Here is a 21483-nt window from a genome sequence, read left to right as displayed (position 1 = left end):
TCATCTTCATCCCAGAAAAAAATGTGAAAAAAAAAGTCAAAGTCTTGGAAATGGGCACAGAGACTGCAGATCCTTTCGACGGAATGCTGGGCTAGAGGATCCTCTCCAACCCCCTCTGGGATTAACTGATTTTACAGGGATGTGAATCTCTAATTGTTATTGACTAGGCTATTTTACAACTCTTTAGGGACAGAACATAAATTGTGAAAACGCATAACAATGCAAATAATTCTTCTCTGTAACAATGTAAATGAATTTTTGTCCAGAAGAAAATATAAGTCTTTACAAAGCAAACTCTCTTTTGAACCAGTTTTAACATCTTCCTCATCCTCTCATTAATTAGTGAGTTAAGTAAAATCACTGATACAGGCTCATTTTGTATTTCTTCCCCCTCTTTGGGTGCATAGGGAGATCTGACCCTGAATTTCAGAACGATAAGTGTGACAAGAGCCAGGCCATGAGCCCTGAGTATGAAAACTGAAGTGGGCTGGAGTAGCCTGATTTCTGGTGGGTCTAGAAAGGAATGACAGGAAGGGAGATTCCATGTTTGAACGAAATGTCTCGAGAATGAGGGAAAAAAGGAAGACACATCCTACAACACTTTTCTTTCCAGAGAAATGGGGATAGACACACACACACACACACACACACATACACACACACACACAGAGAATGAATGGTATGTCTATACAGCTGTCCCTGATTTCTAGCTTCTGTGATAGGTGGAAATAACTTCTAGCATACAGTCACATACTGATTCAGGCAGAATGGACATTCCAGGATGGAACAACATCCCAAATGCTACTACAACATTCCCAAAATTTCACTACGTGTACCTAAAACTTAGACATCCCTAAACAAATCTCCATTCTCTGGCTGCTCAATTAACCATCAAGAGGGGTGGTACCTTACCTATCCTTCAAATCACGGATAGCGTGAAAGGCTACACAAATGTTAATACTTCCCTCTCTACCCTCGACATACCTACAAGTTCACTTACACACACAGAGACACACACACACACACACACACACACAATCTCTCCAACAATTTAGTACCTGTGAAAATGAGAAAATTCAGCGGGGACAACATAAACATGCACTGATTATTCCTGTTTTTGGATCAGGTAAAATGTTTCTAGATGAAATGGTCTATCTTGCCTTGTGAAGGTCAGTAACGCCCAAGGACGTGATCCTCAACCAGGTTCCCGTGCTTCATATTTCCTTTGCCCTGAGAAGGAAGCTTGGCTTCTAGCTAATGGAACTTCGACTTGGCTCAGAGCATTATTGATTTTTTTTAGTTTCTCAGAAATATAAATATTGACAACCATCTCAGCAAGATGCTGGCAACCACTTCCGCGGTTTCTCCCTCTGGCAGGCTGATCGGGGGCCATTCTGTATGCATATCAGAGACTAGTCCTCAGAAATTACAAATGCTGATCGCAGGAAGACTGTATCCTGGATGACATATCAGGGAATCCCAAGGACAATGCTTGCAAAGCTTTTGTCAAAACTTCACCTGATTCAGAGAGAAACTCTTCATTCATCACATAATGAAAGATTATGTGACGCTTTCCAAAGGGGGAAAAAGTACACAAAAACTTGTAAATGCTCTTGCCAGGAGAAATCCCCAGTGAATCAGGACATCATCTTTCCTCACTGTCTAATCAATCTCTCCCTTCCACAGTCCAAACATGGGGCTCCTCCAGGGGTGGACGGTCTGTGTTAGACAAAGAGAAATTCATTATCTCATCTGCCTGGTGCTACTGTTTCCAATAAAGTGTAATTATGGTGGTATTGAGCTTCTTCTCACTTTCTCAAAGCCGTGTTATAAACTTTGGATCTGCAAGCAGTTACTTCCCAGTCAGTCTTCATTAAGTTGAACTGTCTCAGAACAATGTCTATTTAATCAGCAGGGTGCCCGCTCATCTTCTTTTTTAGAATTTGTATTAACCATAACAGACACTGGGTGATCAGTGCCTCAGACGCTACACCATTACAACTCAGTGTCTCCTCTGACTTCAGAAGACCCAGGGACCACTGGATCGGGGCTACCTGGTCCCAGAAGGTCACCCCTCCCTCACCCCACCTCTGCCGGGCTGGGTTGCCTACCACTCCCGGGCTAGCACACTGCACTTCCCATGCATAATAGTGGGAAGAGCTTTGGAATTGCCTCTGTCACTCAAGAACCTAAACTACACCTAAACTCTGTGAGGCAGGGGCTTTGTGTGCTGCTTCCCTGGCGTCACAGTGTCAGGGATATGGCAAAGAGCTCAGCGAATACTTGCGGAGTGAGTGGAATGATGGCCGAGGGCACATCACACTTCCCTACACTTCCCATCATGCCTGGTAGCACTGCTGGCCAGAAGTGCAACACGCTCCTAACTCCAAACAGCTAAGAAAGAGAGACAGGAATTAATTTACTGAGCATCTACTGTATGCATAGTTTTACCACCGGGCAGGATATGGAGGGCCTTGTCGGTTATAATAAAGACTTGGCTAGTACAGATTTTTCTGGATAAAGCTGATTTTCCACAAGAAAATTGTAAGGATAAACGAGTATGGTGTAAAATCGGGGAAAAAAATGCTTGTAATAAACCCGAGATAGCAAGATTTCTCAGGGGAGGAAAGAAAATCAAATCCAATTAGGTATTTTCAGATTGTATTTCCATTTCCTTTCTGATCCAGGCTTTTTTTCACCTGAGGTCTTGATGGTGTTTTACATCCCCACGTCAAGGAAATCATCTTCAGGGAAAGAGTTTCCTTGGCTCCTCCTGCCTGGCTTTGCAGCGTTATCAGGAGCATGGAGTGGATTTCCTCTCAGAGGCAGCCAATTTCCTAAGCAATTAAATGCTGTTTATATTCCAAACTCTGTGCTTGGGTTGAAATTGTCAAGCTTGATATTACCTGACTGTTGCCTAAGATGTCGCCCCAGCTAGCTCATTTTACTGTAACTGCCATCTATTAAAATTTCCAATCTGTTCTCTCCTCAAGGGATCACACAGTACTTGGCAAAGGTACGGCTTCTAAATTCTTCAAATTATACTCATCTATATAAATACATAGTTTTGAAATGGCAAGGTTTGCGAATGACTTTACCAAACTGACTTCCCAATCTGCTATCCTCTAACAGGAAAGGCAATGCTGTGGACCTCTTACACGCAAAGACACTTCTGTGCTGGTTTCTTAAAAAGAACCTAACGTAGATGCCAAACTTTCCTGAAACTCCTCCAGGGGGTCACAGCGCCAAGGTGCTAGTTTTTGTCACTTCTAGGTGTGGACACGATCGAATACAGTTTAGCTGCTGCAGCTCATTAGCTCAGACTACACAATGTACTGGATATTAAAGAAAAAATTATTTGTTCCAAAATCAACATTCCTGCTTGAGAATGTTGCTCTTTCTCATTCTGCCCACTCCTCGTGGACTCTAGTCTGAATGGAAAAGTGAGAGGACGTCTGCATTTGCATTTTACATGCTTTTTATTAAAGGGACAGCCACAGCCTATGATGGTAAGACACGCCTTCTCGGAGCAGCAGAGCATGTGCCAAGGGCATCAGTAAGAGGTGCTCCATGGTTACGTCAACTAAAGAAGGTTCTACAAGGATCAGGTCATTAGCCACTGCAGTCGCTGACCTTCAACACACCCTGAAAGGAATCCAGGGCAGAGAAAACGAATGCGGCACTCTGTGCTCTGGGGAAACTGGCAGAACAGGCTTCCACACGGGTAGATATTTTCGGGAGAAACTTTTATGAACCCAAATTCGTGCATCTTCCCATACTTAGAAAAGTACTAAAGCCATTAACTAAGATATCTGTTCCTTGTGACTAGCGGCACCCTTCTCCTGAGATGTGTGCTTGGGTGCAGGCACCCCCTTCACCAGCATCACATATATGTTGACTTCCTCCTTTACCTCTTTGGAAAACTTCCTCAGAGCTCTCTGAGAGGCTGTCTCCTGAGCTAGAGTCCTCAGTAAGACACTGAATAAACTCAACTCACAGCTCTTACAATGTGAGGTGTTTTTTTTTTTTTTTTTTTTTCCAAGTCAACAGTTTCAGTGGCAACTGCATCTGATTAGGGGTTCCCAAGGCTGGAGCAGGGGATGAGGGCTAGAGACAGAAGTCTTTTTTTTTTTAAATGCTTTTTCAAAGAAATAGAATGTCCACTTCCTATCTTCCTAAAATAGGTTTCAGCAGCTTTTCATATTTCCTTTAGTGAAAACATCCAATCCACTTTAAACACTGCCAGGTATGTTCTAAAACACTCCCAAGGATCAATCGCATCTCTCCTCTCCTAATGACTTCTCCATTGTTTATGGAATAAAACCCAAATCTGGTGGCAGCCCTCGGGGCTTCACCATCTGGCCCCAGGCTGCTTTCCCAGCTTCACCTTCTCTCTGTAAACTTCCAAGCAGCTCTCACGTTCCCCCGAGGAGGCGACTTGCCTTTCTCCGCCTGTGCCCAATTCCCCTCTGCCTCCTTCTGTCTTTACTCCTTGAGCTCCAGCCTCTGACAAGAATGTCTTCAGGCCCTTTCTTCTCCTGGGGAAACAAATCTTGTTTATCCTGCAAGGTTCAAGTTCTGCCTCCTCTGTGAAGACTTTCTTGACACTGTCATCAACACCACTCACACTTGTCCGTGAGTTCCCAAAGCATGTTGCTCATATGTTGGTTGACAATCATGTCATTGGCTTTGTATTACAGTTCATCGTGGCCAGCGACCACGACCTGTTTTTTCATCGGAACCTGACACGCCCGATAGACTGAGGAGGGTGTGGCCATCACTTGCCTGTAAAGTGCACCCATGTTGCTGGAGTCAAACAACTTTGCTCAATAATGGAACAGAACTGACACACGTGTCATCCTAACTTCCAAATCTGGCCTCTCCCCAGTCATCTGTAGTTCACTGTGGCAGGTACTAAAGCCTCCGTCTCTCTGTCTTTATCTCCCAGGGCCTCAAACCCAGGAGAGGAGCACAGAAAACAGTTAAAGAAATGACACATGCTCACTTCTAGTTCTAATTCTTCCCTAGACGTTAGGAGGGTCCCTTCCCCTCCATCTCTAAAGACAGGGACCCTACTCTACATTTCTCTTCTGTCCTGCACTGGCCCCAGCACGGTTTCTGATGAGCCTTGTTGGGGGGGGGGGTGGCTTTGTTAAGAGCCCAGAAGAGGTGCAAACTACAGACCTGGAGGAGCCCCGGGACCTGCCCGCCTGCAGGAGGAGACGCTGGGTCATTCAACAGGGGTAGCAAGTCAGACGGTGCCCTGCTACGGGGCTAGTGCGGAGGGCTCTTCTGCCCCTCTCTGCTTGAGTTTGGTCGATATACACACACATTCAGGGAGAAGGCTGGGAAGGCGCACGGCTCTGTCCAGGCAGCAGGAGGAAGCCCGGGTGACCTAGGTCCCATGAACTCAGCACGCAAAGGGACAGGAGAAACGCCGGGGCCCGGCGCCTGGGCATCACGCTGTTGCCCTGGCGGCGGGCCATGACCGGCGGGGAGGCGGAGGAAGCAAATGCGTGCAGCTCCTACCTTTCAGCTTCTCGGCCAAGAGCGCGGCCTCGTGCTCCGAGTAGTGCATGATGGGCGGCGGCGAGGGCGGCCGCAGCCGGTCCTCCTCCAGCTTGCGCCGGTGCCGCTCCTCGCGGGCACGCATCCTCTGCTTGCACTCCCACTCGTAGAAGTCGTCCCGGGCCTGGGCGAAGTCCACGTGCAGCCGGCCTGAGTCCTTTTTGTCCGTGCTAGACCCTAAGCGCATCCGGTAACCTGAAACCAGTGGGAAGGCGGGTCACATCAATCACACTGTCACAACACTGTCATGCACAACTGTCACAGTCTGGGGCCAGGCCCTCAAGGCGGGCCAGGGGAGCTCTCACTGATTTCTTCTTCTCTTACAAAGGACAGCCTTCCCATAGGAGGTAGGAAGCTGTTATCCTTCTCCGAGGCCATCCAGAAGCACGGCCCAAGGTACGCCTATTACAGATTTGGGGATAAACGCTCCACTGGGAGGTGTCTTCAAGCCAGTGTTACCAAGAGGATGATCTCAAGAACCAGGGCACTTATCCTAACTCCTTCTTCCTTCTGGCTTCCAGGAAGATCAGAAAAATATTGGGCATGTAGCTTTTTTCCCCCCTCCACTTTTAATGGCCTCAATTTTATATTTTCAATTTACTGTAACTCTGTTGCATAAGCCCTCTTCATTTTATTTTTTAGAAAGAGGTGGAGCGCGAGTTAATAAAGATTATCTATGATATTTAAAAAGATCTACAAAGTAAATTCCGCGACACCTCACTCACAGGCTATTGCTTCATTCTCCTAGAAAATGCCGCTTGCTCCATTCTCTCTCGGCAGCTGCAAAAGCCACAATTACCAAGGCAATTTTGCAATACTGTTTTATTTCCACTTATCCTCTGGGGCACGCAGGAGAATATTTTACCTTCAATCAAGAGGCCTCACCGCGGCCTTCCTTACAGCCCTCCAGCACCTCATCTGGCACGCAGCACTGCACAAATTGTCCATGCAATCTTTGAAGGCCACGGGAGCCCGTGTGAGAGCCCAGAGCTAGACCAAAAAATGGGCCTGGAAGTCTTTGGGGGATTTACTGTGAGCTACACAACCTATAAAGATTATAAGCAGAAACTTGATCTGAGAAATCAACACAAACAGAACTGAAAACAGACCGCCAGCCTAACTTCAAGGGAAGGAGGTTTGGCTTTGAGGTTGCTCTTCAGTTTGGGGTACTCAGATTTTTAAAAACATAAATTCAGGTCCCAGCAGGATCCCTGCTGTCAGGGGCTGCCAGAAGAGAGAGCAAAATAAGCACTTTTGCTGTGCAGGGACTTTGCAAATGAGGCACCACTGTGAAATGCTAGGCTGCACTGCACTGATGCTCAAGATCTTGTGGTAGATTTCAATGGATTATTTTAGCATTTGGGGTTGAAACTCAGCTGAAAAATCCCAGGAGAGGCTGGCTTCTCCCCAGTAGGGTACTTCACACCTTTGAAAAGTTACAAATGTGAAACAGATCTCAAGTCTGATTCCCATTATGACCTTCTCCCTCCCAGGTTTAGAAGGTATTATCTCTCTGAAACTGGGAAGACATAACAATACCTATCAAAAACGCAAACATCTCAAGAGGGAGGGGATTTGGGGATGTATGTACAGGTATAGCTGATTCACTTTGTGATACAGCAGAAACTAGCACACCATTGTAAAGCAATTATACTCCAATAAAGATGTTAGAAAATAAATTATAAAATAAGTGTTCACAAGCAAAAAGAAAAAAAAAAAAGCAAACATCTGATCACAGAGGGGCAGAATTAATGCTAAAGCAGAGTCTATCTTGGTTGTGGGCTGTGGAAACTGAACAAATCAGCAGGCCATGGTGATATATACATAACAGCTGAGCAGGCAGAATGGCCTAAGACTGGCCAGCTGTCCCAACTGGCCAAGCAACTTTCCCCTGGTCATGTCCAGAGCATCACTTTTCAGACATTTCTGGTTCCAAAAATCACCCTCTCTTTCACCAAAACACCATCATTAAGGCCTTAAAAGAGCCCGTGATGAGGCTGAGCCTAAAATTAGCTTGGCCTTCAAATGTGATTGTGGTCCTAAAATTAGACAGGCCATCCAGCTGGGCTAGGGCTTGCCGGAGCTCTTACACAGAAGCCGCAGCCTGCCTTCCTTCCTTCCTGCCCCTCCCAGTCAGCCTTTCAGATCTTCCCAGGACGGTGCTGCAACCTTGCCAGGGCAGCCCAGGCAGAGCTGGGAGACCCCTGTGTACTCAGGCAGGTAGGCTGGAGGTGAGGCCTTTGCTGTGGGCTCCTTCTGATGCCAAGGGGTAGTCAGGCAGGGGCCCGGGTGAGAGCTTGAAAAAAATATAGCATCAAGGCATAAATCTGAAACTTTCATGTGCCTAAATTTGGAACTGTTCATCTTTGGCAATGTACTATGAGTTTTCTGATTGGGTCTAAACATTGTGTTATGTCAGTGTTGAAAAGCACCTCTGATTTACTGTAGCCCTTTCATTTAATCAGGTGGGGGTAAAGTCATAGTTGTATTGGTGGAGCTGTGATTAGAACCCAAATTCCCAGGGCAGGATTCCTTCTCTATCATCATCAGGATATTTGTGTTAAAAACAACCACTTACTGAATGGTTCCCATGTTGCACGTGCCCTGCTAGGCGCTTAATATCCCTTATTTTGATTCATTCCTCATAACAATCCGATGAGGTAGCACTATTACTATCTCGATTTTGCAGAAAAGAGAGGCTCAGAGAGAGGTTATCTTGCCTGAGACATGTGAAAGCCAGTGCCATACACTCAACAGAATCCCCAGTTGTCTAATAGATTACTCGGATGCTGTAGTTCAAGACTTTGTGAGAGAGATGAGCGTTGTATTTTTATTCGATGTTTTATCGTCCACCTCCATTCTGGAATACTTTCAGGTTTTCTTTTCCACTGTCAGGTTTTATTGGAATAAGGGTTTTAAAGTTCTCCAGGTCACTATCTAGCTCAGGAAAGTCTCTGCAGTGTTGGAGTAACCCCAAGGCTTCTGGGGTTTGCAAGACAATTTTACGGTAATAGGGGCTGGCTGCGGAGTTAAGTAAACCTGGTAGTAATGTTCAGATTTTTTTTCCCCTTTTCTTTTCCCACTTTTCCCCACTAGCTTTGCCTCTGGAAGAGGGACGTGATGTGCTGAGTGACAGACTGAAATATGCAGATGGAGACAGAGAGGGAATGACAGTGAGTTAAATCTAAAAAGACATCCTTCCAAAGCTACATTTCAATACCAGCTCTGCGATGCTTAGATTTGGCAAAGGCCTTGTTGACAGGCTCCGTACATTTGCTCCAACACCCACAGGGTGGAAGGCAGGGGGAGGCTTAATTTCAACCTCTGTAAAAATTTCACTTATAAATGGCACCAGAGAAGCAGGGATGGTGGGGCGGGCTTAGCCAGGCCAAATGCACTAGCAACTGGGCGGTGATGCTGGGCCTCCTCCTCAGGCCCGAGGACCACTTTCTGCAAGGCACTCGTCTTGATCTGGTGCCCTGGTGTCTAGAAAGTGAACCACTTCTGAAAAACTGAAATTATGCTGAGAGAGGACTTTATTCCCCCAGAGAATTACATCCAATAATAATAATGGTCCTCAGTATTCATAATATTGCTTCTCATCTAAGAAGCACTTGAGAACATTAATTAGAAACTCAATGGAATTCCTAAAGCCTGGATGGTGGGACACGCTGTCTGCAGCAGGGAGGTGCGTTCACAGACTTAACAGGGAGCTTCTGGCAGCCTAAGGAAAGGGCAGAATTCCTCCTTCTCCAGCCCCAAACTGTGAGGACTTTTACTGTGCATTAAGGCAAAAGGGAATACGCTCATATTAACATAACAAAACATCACAAAGCGCCGAGAAAACCCCCTTATGTGATGCAAAGTACCAGAAAGGTAAATGGCTTTATCAACCATGAACTCCTCGGCAAAGCGAATGTGACAAAAATTCTTCTTGCTTTTCCGAATCGCTGTGATGTCACCGCACTGCTCAAAGACTTCTTGGATGATTTCCTCAGTGGCGTTTTCTGGTAATCCTCCGACAAACACGGTCTTACACCCGGGAGGTCGTTCTCTTGTGGAGGGAGGTGGAAGATCTGAGAATCACAACAAAACAGAGGGTTTTGCCTTTTAGTTATAGTTGCTTTTTTTTTTTTTTTTTTTTTTTTTCTGGTTCACCTGGTGAAAGTCAAACTCGCAGACTAACTTTCTCCATTCTGAGTAATGATGGATTTCTAGAGTGATTTACACAGATGGCAGGCGGTCCTGGTTTTCAGTGCCTGTCCCCTCCTCCTCCCCACCTTTCTTTACTTTCTGTGTTCATTTCTACACAGAGTGGCTATGCTCTTCCGCGAACAGAGATAAAGCAAATGTTACCATAATTTCATTCCTCCTTCATAATACAGAGGCCCAGAAAATCGGAAAAAAAAAAAAAAAAAAACTTCATGAAGTACAAAGCATGATGAAATGAAAACATGATGAAAAACCGAGGCTTGTTATCTGCTTTGTCTTGTTGCGGGATAATGGAGCAGTAAGGCAGAACAGGGTGCAGAGCCTGAAAGCAGGCGCAGTACTTACTTGGCTGGGAAACACCAGGCCTGAAACCAACCCCTCCTTTTTTTTTTTTTTTATTATTATTCACATTTAAATGAGCAAACTACTAAATTTGAGGGAGGCTGCATAAAAAGATAAAAAGCAATCTTCTGAAAAGTCCACTTTAAAAAGGCAACACTGATTAATATGAATAAAAAAAAAATCCCAGCTATTTAAGCCCATAAATTTAGTATCAGAGGCTAAATTAAAAAAAAAAACAAAACTGCCCTATTTATTTCATCAAATGTATGTTTCCTTCAAGCGAATGCAGTCTGGTCCAGGAACTCTGAGATGCAGGCTCCCCGCTCCCCTCCACCACCAAATTGCTAACTGCCAAATTAATTCCGTTTTCCATCTAGCAAAACGCATTTCAGAGTTTCTCTCCCACATTTGTGAAGATGGATGGAAGTGTTCACATATTTCACACTCTGATCTGCAGCAAAAGCTAGACTTCGTTGCACGCAGAAAGGTTCTTAATGCTGGCTATTCACGCCAATCACCCATGCTCCCTTCGTGGTGTCAATTCAGCTCCTGGAATAGACACAGGGACCCACATATTTGTTTTAATCTAGAGACGAAGGACTTCTGTAGAATGATCCCCACTCTGTGTACCTAGGTGGGAGAACTTTGAGTCACATCTGAAAATGAATGCAATACCATATTAAAAAAGAAAGAAACTTAAATCGTTGATCAAATACTTCTCACAGATATCACTTACTTGGGTTTTGGGGGAAAAGAGTACAGCTTTTGCAGTGGATTATTTCTTTGACGACAGCCACTTCTGTTGGCGGGGGAGGTACCAGCCCCAGGCCTGGTATCATTGGATTAATAGGGGTGATCCCCGTCATCATGTTGAGGCCTGGATCAAAGCCTGGTACACAGATTGAGTCTGTAAAGTACACAAGATATCATTTTGGCTGGAGGATCTTAAATTGGTTTTTGTTGTTACTTTTGCTGTTTTCCTGCAAAGATGATTTGACTTTATGCTTCCTATGTTTTAGGAATTTCTCCTGGCGTAAATATAGCAATATAGAAAGCTATTTCAGAAAGGTAAAGAGAAAATAAAAGATGAACTTAATGCTACATGGAAAGGAAGTTATATTATTTAAAATATTAACATGGCAGGACAGAACACAGCGTATTCAAGTGTAAAACCACGCACCATGAAGCTTTGCTGTTATTGTGAATGCGATTTTCTGTTTCTTAACTTCGATGTAGATGTGACTGCCTTATGACCCAGGATGTGGGAAGAATATCATTTAACACTGAAGTGCCCAATGAATACAACTGTCAACCCGGTTTTATCAAAAGAGCCTTCTTACCCAAGTGACCTCGATTTAAGAAAGTTCAGTTTATATGTGCATACTTTATAATGATGCATTCAGGTCCAACCTAACCTATTCCCGCCAGGAAATAAAAAACAAAGAGTGATTATAATTACTAAGGCTGGGTTAGATACATGCGGGCATAAAATTAGCTATATACATTTCTGAGTTCTATTGGATAATCACACGTTCTTCCTATAATTCAATCAGCAAATAATTGACCACCCTTCTGAAATCTTTATTTGTTGTATAAAAAATACAAGTTTCTGCCCTGTATAAAAAATGGAAGGGCACAAAAAGGATGGGTTTTCCAATATAAACACTGAATTTTTTTCTTTTTTAATGGGATAATAAAGCAAGTCATTTCAAAGGTGATATACAGGGATTTTTTTTTTTTTTTTTTTTTTTTAATTAGTAAGACCTTTCTAAGAGTAGGGACTGCTAAGATGTATTGAGTTTCTAGAGTAGCTGCAAGGGGATCCCTCTCCTGAGAATTTTTCTGTTTTCAGATAACATACTCTCATTGGTGGTGTGATACAAACATAAGCACAGATGCCCCCAGCAGTAGCCGTGGTGACCCTCCACTATAGTTCTCAGGGATGAAATTTCCTTCTCTTGTCTTCCTTTTCTTCCTATTATGCTAGATCATTCCCATTCTTCCCTCCCGCCCCCTCTCCTTTGTGGTTCTCAAGTCCAGCCAGCCCGTGCCTTAGGCCCCTGCATGGCCTCACCCTTTGCTTACCTGTGCTGAAAGGTCAGATAAGCCCAGAGGCAGGTGAAGTGACAACTATAGGCTTTGTTTACTAAGACTCTCCAGGGGATACAGAAGGACCAGCATGGACTTTTCCTTTCTAGGAAGAAGTTTATTATAGCTTTCCTCCAGCTGCTCTGGGTATTTCCATTCCTCTTCTGGGTTGAACAGAATAAGCAAGGTGATCCTGATTTATAAGCTCAAGAGGACTGCTGTCCCATTTATGAGGAAATCCATTTAATTTGACTGCATACCAGCCTTACTTCAGTAAAATGAGGTGGGGTTTTGGGTTTGTTTCTTGGTTTTGGCCTTTTTTAAGAAACCCTCAGTGTAAATGTCAAATAAGCATTCTCTTTCAAAGCAGTCACCCTGACATTCGAGGTACTTCTGTAATTATGGTTCTCAGGTTCTTCTTCTCTCACACGGGGCTTTTGAGTGGATAATCTCTTGGAGCACTAGCCTCCTAGGACTCCAGGATTCTTCACTGATAATTGTGCAAAACAAAGTGAAGTACAAATGACATAAAAGTTTAGAAGTGACAGAGGCAGGACTCACACTTTGGTTATTCGTTTGAAATCTTCATCAAGTTTCACAGGTCTTATTCCCATTTCACAGCTAAAGTAATCGAGGCTTAAAGCAGTAAAGTAAAATTTCCAACATCACAAAGCAAACAAATGGCAGAGTCAGAACTAGGGTCCAGGTCTCTGGCTCCGGATATAAAAACATCTCTTTTAACCACTTCGAAGTTTCCACCTAGAATGACCCAACTAGATCATTTACCTAATACATGCCACTACCACAAATGTACTCTACTCTTTAAAACAAACCAAGATGTAGCCTTCTGATCCGGACACCAATTCTAAAGGAGAGCTCCAGAACAGAATGGCTTCCAATGTCATCATCACTGAAATAACACATTGGCTTCTCAGGAGGATATATCAGAAATAGAAATACTGGTAATGGGAAAACTGGCATGCTGATGCCTTTATTTAATCTCATTCCGTACATAAGATTGGTCTGTTCCTTTCCTGGCCTGGCCCTTACTATTGTTTGCCAACACAGGGTGATTTAAGGCTGAAACCACTCAGGACCACATGAGAGCTCCGTGAATTACAATAACCAGATGTTTCCCAAAATGAGACGAGAAGCCCAGTTCTTGTGTTCTCTTTTAGTTGTAGCAGACTTGTGTTTTCTTTTTTTTATTTTATTTTATTGATTGATTGATTGATTGATTGATTGATTTTAGTTTTTTGGCTGTGTTGGGTCTTCGTTTCTGTGCGAGGGCTTTCTCTAGTTGCGGCGAGTGGGGGCCACTCTTCATCGCGGTGCGCGGGCCTCTCACTGCCGCGGCCTCTCTTGTTGTGGAGCACAGGCTCCAGACGCGCAGACTCAGTAGTTGTGGCTCACGGGTCCAGTTGCTCTACGGCATGTGGGATCTTCCCAGACCAGGGCTCGAACCCGTGTTCCCTGCGTTGGCAGGCAGATTCGCAACCACTGCGTCACCAGGGAAGCCCTTGTGTTTTCTTTTTGAAGGCTGAATAAATAAATACATCTTCAGAAATGGGGACAAAAGATACTACTCTTGAGCAAAATATTTGAATACAGAGCAAGAGTTGCCTTGCTTTTTCTGAGACATTAATACAAAGAGACTGTGGGGTTGAATGAAATCTGCATGGTGAGTGTAGTAGCTTGAAAAGAGCTTAGCAAGGAATTAACACTTAAATTATGCTGAACATCAAAGGATCTGAGATTCAGTATTTGAGAGGAAGAAGTGGGAAGGATTAGACTTTTTTTTAAAAAAGTATGAACCCATTACTTTTTAACAATATATGAACAGATGAAAACTGTTTTTTCCAAGAGCACAGGAGGATCTCACCACGCGCCTGCCAGCAGCGTCTTCCGGATTCCACAGGGTAGAAGGAGTTTTTGACTGTGGCTGCTGCTAGGCTAGGGTCTGTGTCCCCAGCAGGAGACACCGCTGCCCCAGCCTCTCCAGGAGGCTCTCCAAGGTCAGCAGAATGCAGCCTTTGAAGACCTTCAAGATGGCGGAGGAGTAAGCCGTGGAGATCACCTTCCTCCCCACAAATACATCAGAAATACATCTACATGTGGAACAACTCCTACAGAACACCTACTGAGCGCTGGCAGAAGACCTCAGACCTCCCAAAAGGCAAGAAACTCCCCACGTACCTGGGTAGGGCAAAAGAAAAAAGAAAAAAACAGAGACAAAAGAATAGGGACAGGCCCTGCACCAGTGGGAGGGAGCTGTGAAGGAGGAAAGGTTTCCACTCACTAGGAAGCCCCTTCGCGGGCAGAGACTGCGGGTGGCGGGGGGAAGCTTCGGAGCCACGGAGGAGAGCGCAGCCACAGGGGTGCAGAGGGCAAAGCGGAGAGATTCCCGCACGGAGGATCGATGCCGGCCAGCACTCACCAGCCTGAGAGGCTTGTCTGCTCACCCGCCGGGGTGGGCAGGGGCTGGCAGCTGAGGCTCAGGCTTCGGAGGTCGGATCGCAGGGAGAGGACTGGGGTTGGCTGCGTGAACACAGCCTGAAGGGGTTAGTGCGCCACAGCTGGCTGGGAGGGAGTCCGGGAAAAAGTCGGCACCTGCCGAGGAGACAAGAGACTTTTTCTTGCCTCTTTGTTTCCTGGTGCGCGAGGAGAGGGGATTCAGAGCGCCGCTTAAAGAAGCTCCAGAGACGGGTGCGAGCCGCGGCTATCAGCGCGGACCCCAGAGACGGGCATGAAATGCTAAGGCTGCTGCTGCCGCCACCAAGAAGCCTGTGAGCGAGCACAGGTCACTCTCCACACCGCCCCTCCCGGGAGCCTGTGCAGCCCGCCACTGCCAGGGTCCCGTGATCCGGGGACAACTTCCCCGGGAGAACGCACGGCGCACCTCAGGCTGGTGCAATGTCACGCCAGCTTCTGCGGCTGCAGGCTCGCCCCGCATCCGTACCGGTCCCTCCCCCCGCCTGAGTGAGCCAGAGCCCCCTGATCAGCTGCTACTTTAACCCCATCCTGTCTGGGTGGGAACAGACGCCCTCAGGCGACCTATGCAGAGGCGGGCCCAAATCCAAAGCTGAACCCCAGGAGCTATGCGAACAAAGAAGAGAAAGGGAAATGTCTCCCAGCAGCCTCAGAAGCAGCGGATTAAATCTCCACAGTCAACTTGATGTACCCTGCATCTGTGGAATACCTGAATAGACAACAAATCATCCCAAGATTGAGGTGGTGGACTTTGTGTTATTTTGTCTGTATAGCTATGCTTTTACCATTTGTCCTAGGGTTCTGTCTGTCTGGGTTTTTTTTTTTTTTTGGTTTTTTTTTTCAGTATAGTTTTTTAGCACTTGTTATCATTGGTGGATTTGTTTTTTGGTTTGGTTGCTCTCTTCTTTTTTTTTTTCTTTAATTACTTTGTAATTTTCTTTTATTTTTAATAATTGTTTTTAAATTTTTTATTTTAATAACTTTTATTTTTTTTTCCTTCTTTCTCCCTTTTCTTCTGAGCCATGTGGCTGACAGGGTCTTGGTGCTCCGGCTGGGTGTCAGGCCTGTGTCTCTGAGGTGGGAGAGCCAAGTTAAGGACACTGGTCCACCAGAGACCTCCTGGCTCCACATAATATCAAACGGTGAAAGCTCTCCCAGAGATCTCCAAGTCAACGTTAAGACCCGGCTCCACTCAACGACCAGCAAGCTCCAGTGTTGGACACCCTATGCCAAACAACTAGCAAGACAGGAACACAACTCCACCCATTAGCAGAGAAGCTGCCTAAAATCATAATTAGGTCACAGACACCCCAAAACACACCACCGGACGCAGTCCTGCCAACCAGAAAGACAAGATTCAACCTCATCCACCAGAACACAGGCACCAGTCCCCTCCACCAGGAAGCCTACACAACCCACTGAACCAACCTTACTCACTGGGGGCAGACAAAAACAACAACAGAACTATGAACCTGCAGCTTGCGAAAAGGAGAGCCCAAACACAGTAAGACAGGCAAAATGAGAAGACAGAGAAATACACAGCAGATGAAGGAGCAAGGTAAAAACCCACCAAACCAAACAAATGAAGAGGAAATAGGCAGTCTACCTGAAAAAGAATTCAGAATAATGATAGTAAAGATGATCCAAAATCTTGGAAATAGAATGGAGAAAATACAAGAAAAGTTTAACAAGGACCTAGAAGAACTAAAGAGCAAAGAAACAATGATGAACAACACAATAAACGAAATTAAAAATTCTCTAGAAGGAATCAGTAGTAGAATAACTGAGGCAGAAGAATGGAAAAGTGACCTGGAAGATAAAATAGTGGAAATAGCTACTGCAGAGCAGAATAAAGCAAAAAGAATGTTGAGAACTGAGGACAGTTTCAGAGACCTCTGGGACAACATTAAACACACCAACATTTGAATTATAGGGGTCCCAGAAGAAGAAGAGAAAAAGAAAGGGACTGAGAAAATATTTGAAGAGAGTATAGTTGAAAACTTCCCTAATATGGGAAAGGAAATAGTCAGTCAACTCCAGGAAGCACAGACAGTCCCATACAGGATAAATCCAAGGAGAAACACACCAAGACACATATTAATCAAACTATCAAAAATTAAATACAAAGAAAAAATATTAAAAGCAGCAAGGGAAAAACAACAAATAACATACAAGGGAATCCCCACAAGGTTAACAGCTGATCTTTCAGCAGAAACTGCAAGCCAGAAGGGAGTGGCAGGACATATTTAAAATGATGAAAGGGAAAAACCTACAACCAAGATTACTCTACCCAGAAAGGATCTCGTTCAGATTTGACAGAGAAATTACAACTTTTACAGACGAGCAAAAGCTAAGAGAATTCAGCACCACCAAACCAGCTTTACAACAAATGCTAAAGAAACTTCTCTAGGCAGGAAACACAAGAGAAGGAAAAGACCTACAATAACAAACCCAAAACAGTTACGAAAATGGTAATAGAACATACATATCGATAACTACCTTAAAGGTAAATGGATTAAATGCTCAACCAAGAGACATAGACTGACTGAATGGATACAAAAACAAGACCCGTATATATGTTGTCTACAAGAGACCCACTTCAGACCCAGGGACACATACAGGCTGAAAGTGAAGGGATGGAAAAAGACATTCCATGCAAATGGAAATCAAAAAAAAGCTGGAGTAGCAATTCTCATATCACACAAAAAAGACTTTAAAGACTATTGCAAGAGACAAAGAAGGACACTACATAATGATCCAGGGATCAATCCAAGAAGAAGATATAACAATTGTAAATATTTATGCACCCAACATAGGAGCACCTCAATACATAAGGCAAATGCTAACAGCCATAAAAGGGGAAATTGACAGTAACACAATTATAGTAGGGGACTTAAACACCCCACTTTCACCAATATACAGATCATCCAAAATGAAAATAAATAAGAAACACAAGCTTTAAATGATACATTAAACAAGATGGACTTAATGGATATTTATAGGACATTCCATCCAAAAACAAGAGAATACACTTTCTTCTCAAGTGCTCATGGAACATTCTCCAGGATAGATCATATCTTGGGTCACAAATCAAGCCTTGGTAAATTTGAGAAAATTGAAATCATATCAAGTATCTTTTCTGGCCACAACGCTATGAGACTAGATATCAATTACAGGAAAAAATCTGTAAAAAATACAAACACATGGAGGCTAAACAATACACTACCAAATAACCAAGAGATCACTGAAGAAAGAGGAAATCAAAAAATACCTAGACACAAATGACAATGAAAATTGGGATGCAGCAAAAACTGGGATGCAGCAAAAGCAGTTTGCTTCATGGGATGCAGCAAAAGCAGTTTGCTTCATGGGATGCAGCAAAAGCAGTTTGCTTTATTGGATGCAGCAAAAGCAGTTCTAAGAGGGAAGTTTATAGCAATACAATCCTACCTCAAGAAACAAGAAACATCTCAAATAAACAACCTAACCTTACACCTAAAGGAATTAGAAAGAAGAATAGAAACCCCCTAAAATTAGCAGAAGGAAAGAACATAAAGATCAGATCAGAAATAAATGAAAAAGAAATGAAGGAAACAATTGCAAAGATCAATAAAACTAAAAGCTGGTTCTTTGAGAAGATAAACAAAATCGATAAACCATTAGCCAGACTCATCAAGAAAAAAAGGGAGAAGGCTCAAATCAACAGAATTAGAAATGAAAAAGGAGACGTAACAACTGACTGCAGAAATACAAAGGATTTTGAGAGATTACTACAAGCAACTCTATGCCAATAAAATGGACGACCTGGAAGAAATGGACAAATTCTTAGAAAAGCACAACCTTCCGAGACTGAACCAGGAAGAAATAGAAAATATAAACAGACCAACCACAAGCACTGAAATTGAGCCTGTGATTAAAAATCTTCCAACAAACAAAAGCCCAGGACCAGATGGCTTCACAGGTGAATTCTATCAAACATTCAGAGAAGAGCTAACACCTATCCTTCTCAAACTCTTCCAAAATACAGCAGAGGGAGGAACACTCCCAACCTCTTTCTATGAGGCCACCATCACCATGATACCAAAACCAAAGATGTCACAAAGAAAGAAAACTACAGGCCAATATCACTGATGAACACAGATGCAAATATCCTCCACAAAATACTAGCAAACAGAATCCAACGGCACATTAGAAGGATCATACACCATGATCAAGTGGGGTTTATCCCTGGAATGCAAGGATTCTTCAATATAAGCAAATCAATTAATGTGATACACCATATTAACAAACTGAAGGAGAAAAACCATATGATCATCTCAACAGATGCAGAAAAAGCTTTCGAGAAAATTCAACACCCATTTATGATAATAACCCTCCAGAAAGTAGGCATAGAGGGAACTTACCTCAACATAATAAAGGCCATATATGACAAACCCACAGCCAACATTGTCCTCAATGGTGAAAAACTGAAACCATTTCCTCTAAGATCAGGAACAAGACAAGGTTGCCCACTCTTACCACTTTTATTCAACAGAGTTTTGGAAGTTTTAGCCACAGCAATCAGAGAAGAAAAAGAAATGAAAGGAATCCCAATCGGAAAAGAAGAAGTAAAGCTGTCACTGTTTGCAGATGACATGATACTATACATAGAGAATCCTAAAGAAGCTACCAGAAAACTACTAGAGCTAATCAATGAATTTTGTAAAGTAGCAGGATACAAAATTAATGCACAGAAATCTCTTGCATTCCTATACACTAATGATGAAAAATCTGAAAGAGAAATTAAGGAAACGCGCCCATTTACCACTGCAACAAAACGAATAAAATACCTAGGAATAAACCTACCTAAGGAGACAGAAGACCTCTATGCAGAAAACTATAAGACACTGATGAAGGAAATTAAAGATGATACAAACAGATGGAGAGCTATACCATGTTGTTGGATTGGAAGAATCAACATTGTGAAAATGACTATACTACCCAAAGCAATCTACAGATTCAATGCAATCCCTATCAAACTACCAATGGCATTTTTCACAGAAGTAGAACAAAAAATTTCACAATTTGTATGGAAACATAAAAGACCCCAAATAGCCAAAGCAGTCTTGAGAAAGAAGAATGGAGCTGGAGGAATCAGGCTCCTGGACTTCAGACTATACTACAAAGCTGCAGTAATCAAGACAATATGGTACTTGCACAAAAACAGAAATATAGATCAATGGAACACGACAGAAAGCCCAGAGATAAACCCACGGACATATGGTCACCTTATTTTTGATAAAGGAGGCAAGAATATACAATGGAGAAAAGACAGCCTCTTCAATAAGTGGTGCTGGGAAAACTGGACAGCTGCATGTAAAAGAATGAAATTAGAACACTCCCTAACCGCATACAGAAAAATAAACTCAAAATGGATTAGAGACCTAAATGTAAGCCTGGACAGTAAAAAACTCTTAGAGGAAAACACAGGCAGAATACTCTTTGACATAAATCACAGCGAGATCTGTTTTGATCTACCTCCTAGAGAAATGGAAATAAAAACAACAGTAAACAAATGGGACCTACTGAAACTTAAAACGTTTTGCACAGCCAAGGAAACTGCAAACAAGATGAAAAGACAACCCTCAGAATGGGAGAAAATATTTGCAGATGAATCAATGGAGAAAGGATTAATCCCCAAAATATATAAACAGCTCATGCAGCTCAATATTAAAAAAACAAACAGCCCAATCCAAAAACGGGCAGAAGACCTAAATAGACATTTCTCCAAAGAAGACATACAGATGGCAAAGAAGCACATGAAAAGCTGCTCAGCATCACTAATTATTAGAGAAATGCAAATCAAAACTACAATGAGGTATCACCTCACACCAGTTAGAATGGGCATCATCAGAAAATCTACAAACAGATGCTGGAGAGGGTGTGGAGAAAAGGGAACCCTCTTGCACTGTTGGTGGGAATGTAAATTGATACAGCACTATGGAGAACAGTATGGAGGTTCCTTAGAAAACTAAAAATAAAACTACCATACAACCAGCAATCTCACTACTGGGCATATACACTGAGAACACCATAATTCAAAAAGAGTCATGTACCACAATGTTCACTGCAGCTCTATTTACAATAGGCAGGACATGGAAGCAACCTAAGTGCCCATCGACAGGTGAATGGAAAAAGAAGATGTGGCACATTTATACAATGGAATATTACTCAGCCATAAAAAGAAACGAAATTGAGTTATTTGTAGTGAGGTGGATGGACCTAGAGTCTGTCATACAGAGTGAAGTAAGTCAGAAAGAGAAAAACAAATACTGTATGCTAACACACATGTATGGAATCTAAAAAAAAAAAAAAAAAAACAGAAGGTTCTGAAGAACCTAGGGGCAGGACAGGAATAACAACGCAGAGGTAGAGAATGGACTTGAGGACACGGGGAGGGGGAAGGGTAAGCTGGGACGAAGTGAGAGAGTGGCATGGACACATATACACTACCAAATGTAAAACAGATAGCTAGTGGGAAGCAGCTGCATAGCACAGGGAGATCAGCTAGGTGCTGTGTGACCACCTAGAGGGGTGGGATAGGGAGGGTGGGAGGGAGACGTAAGAGGGAGGGGATATGGGGATATATGTATACATACAGCTGATTCACTTTGTATAAAGCAGAAACTAACACACCATTGTAAAGCAATTATACTCCAATAAAGATGTTTAAAAAAAAAAAAAAGGAGCACAGGAGCCTATTATGGACTAACGCATTAAAGCAAAGGCACAATTTTTGAAAGT

The 21483-nt window shown here is 43.4% G+C and overlaps 1 protein-coding gene across 6 annotated transcripts in view; it reads right to left on the bottom strand.

The window, feature by feature from the left end:
• The window catches only part of ENOX1 (ecto-NOX disulfide-thiol exchanger 1), a 312330-nt gene that overhangs the window by 155966 nt on the left and 134881 nt on the right, over positions 1–21483 (bottom strand). For all 6 annotated transcript variants that reach the window (XM_068526692.1, XM_068526691.1, XM_068526690.1 and 3 more), the window contains 3 exons: positions 10859–11029; positions 9438–9644; positions 5530–5763 (listed from right to left, as the gene is read on the bottom strand). In XM_068526692.1, the coding sequence (XP_068382793.1) occupies positions 5530–5763; positions 9438–9644; positions 10859–11029 (612 nt within the window). The remainder of the gene's footprint in view (positions 1–5529; positions 5764–9437; positions 9645–10858; positions 11030–21483) is intronic.

Source organism: Eschrichtius robustus, chromosome 18 (genome assembly GCF_028021215.1).
Source record: "Eschrichtius robustus isolate mEscRob2 chromosome 18, mEscRob2.pri, whole genome shotgun sequence".
Taxonomy (NCBI): domain Eukaryota; kingdom Metazoa; phylum Chordata; class Mammalia; order Artiodactyla; family Eschrichtiidae; genus Eschrichtius; species Eschrichtius robustus.
The sequence above is the reverse complement of the archived record's forward strand: the minus strand, read 5'-3'. Positions and strand labels throughout refer to the sequence as shown.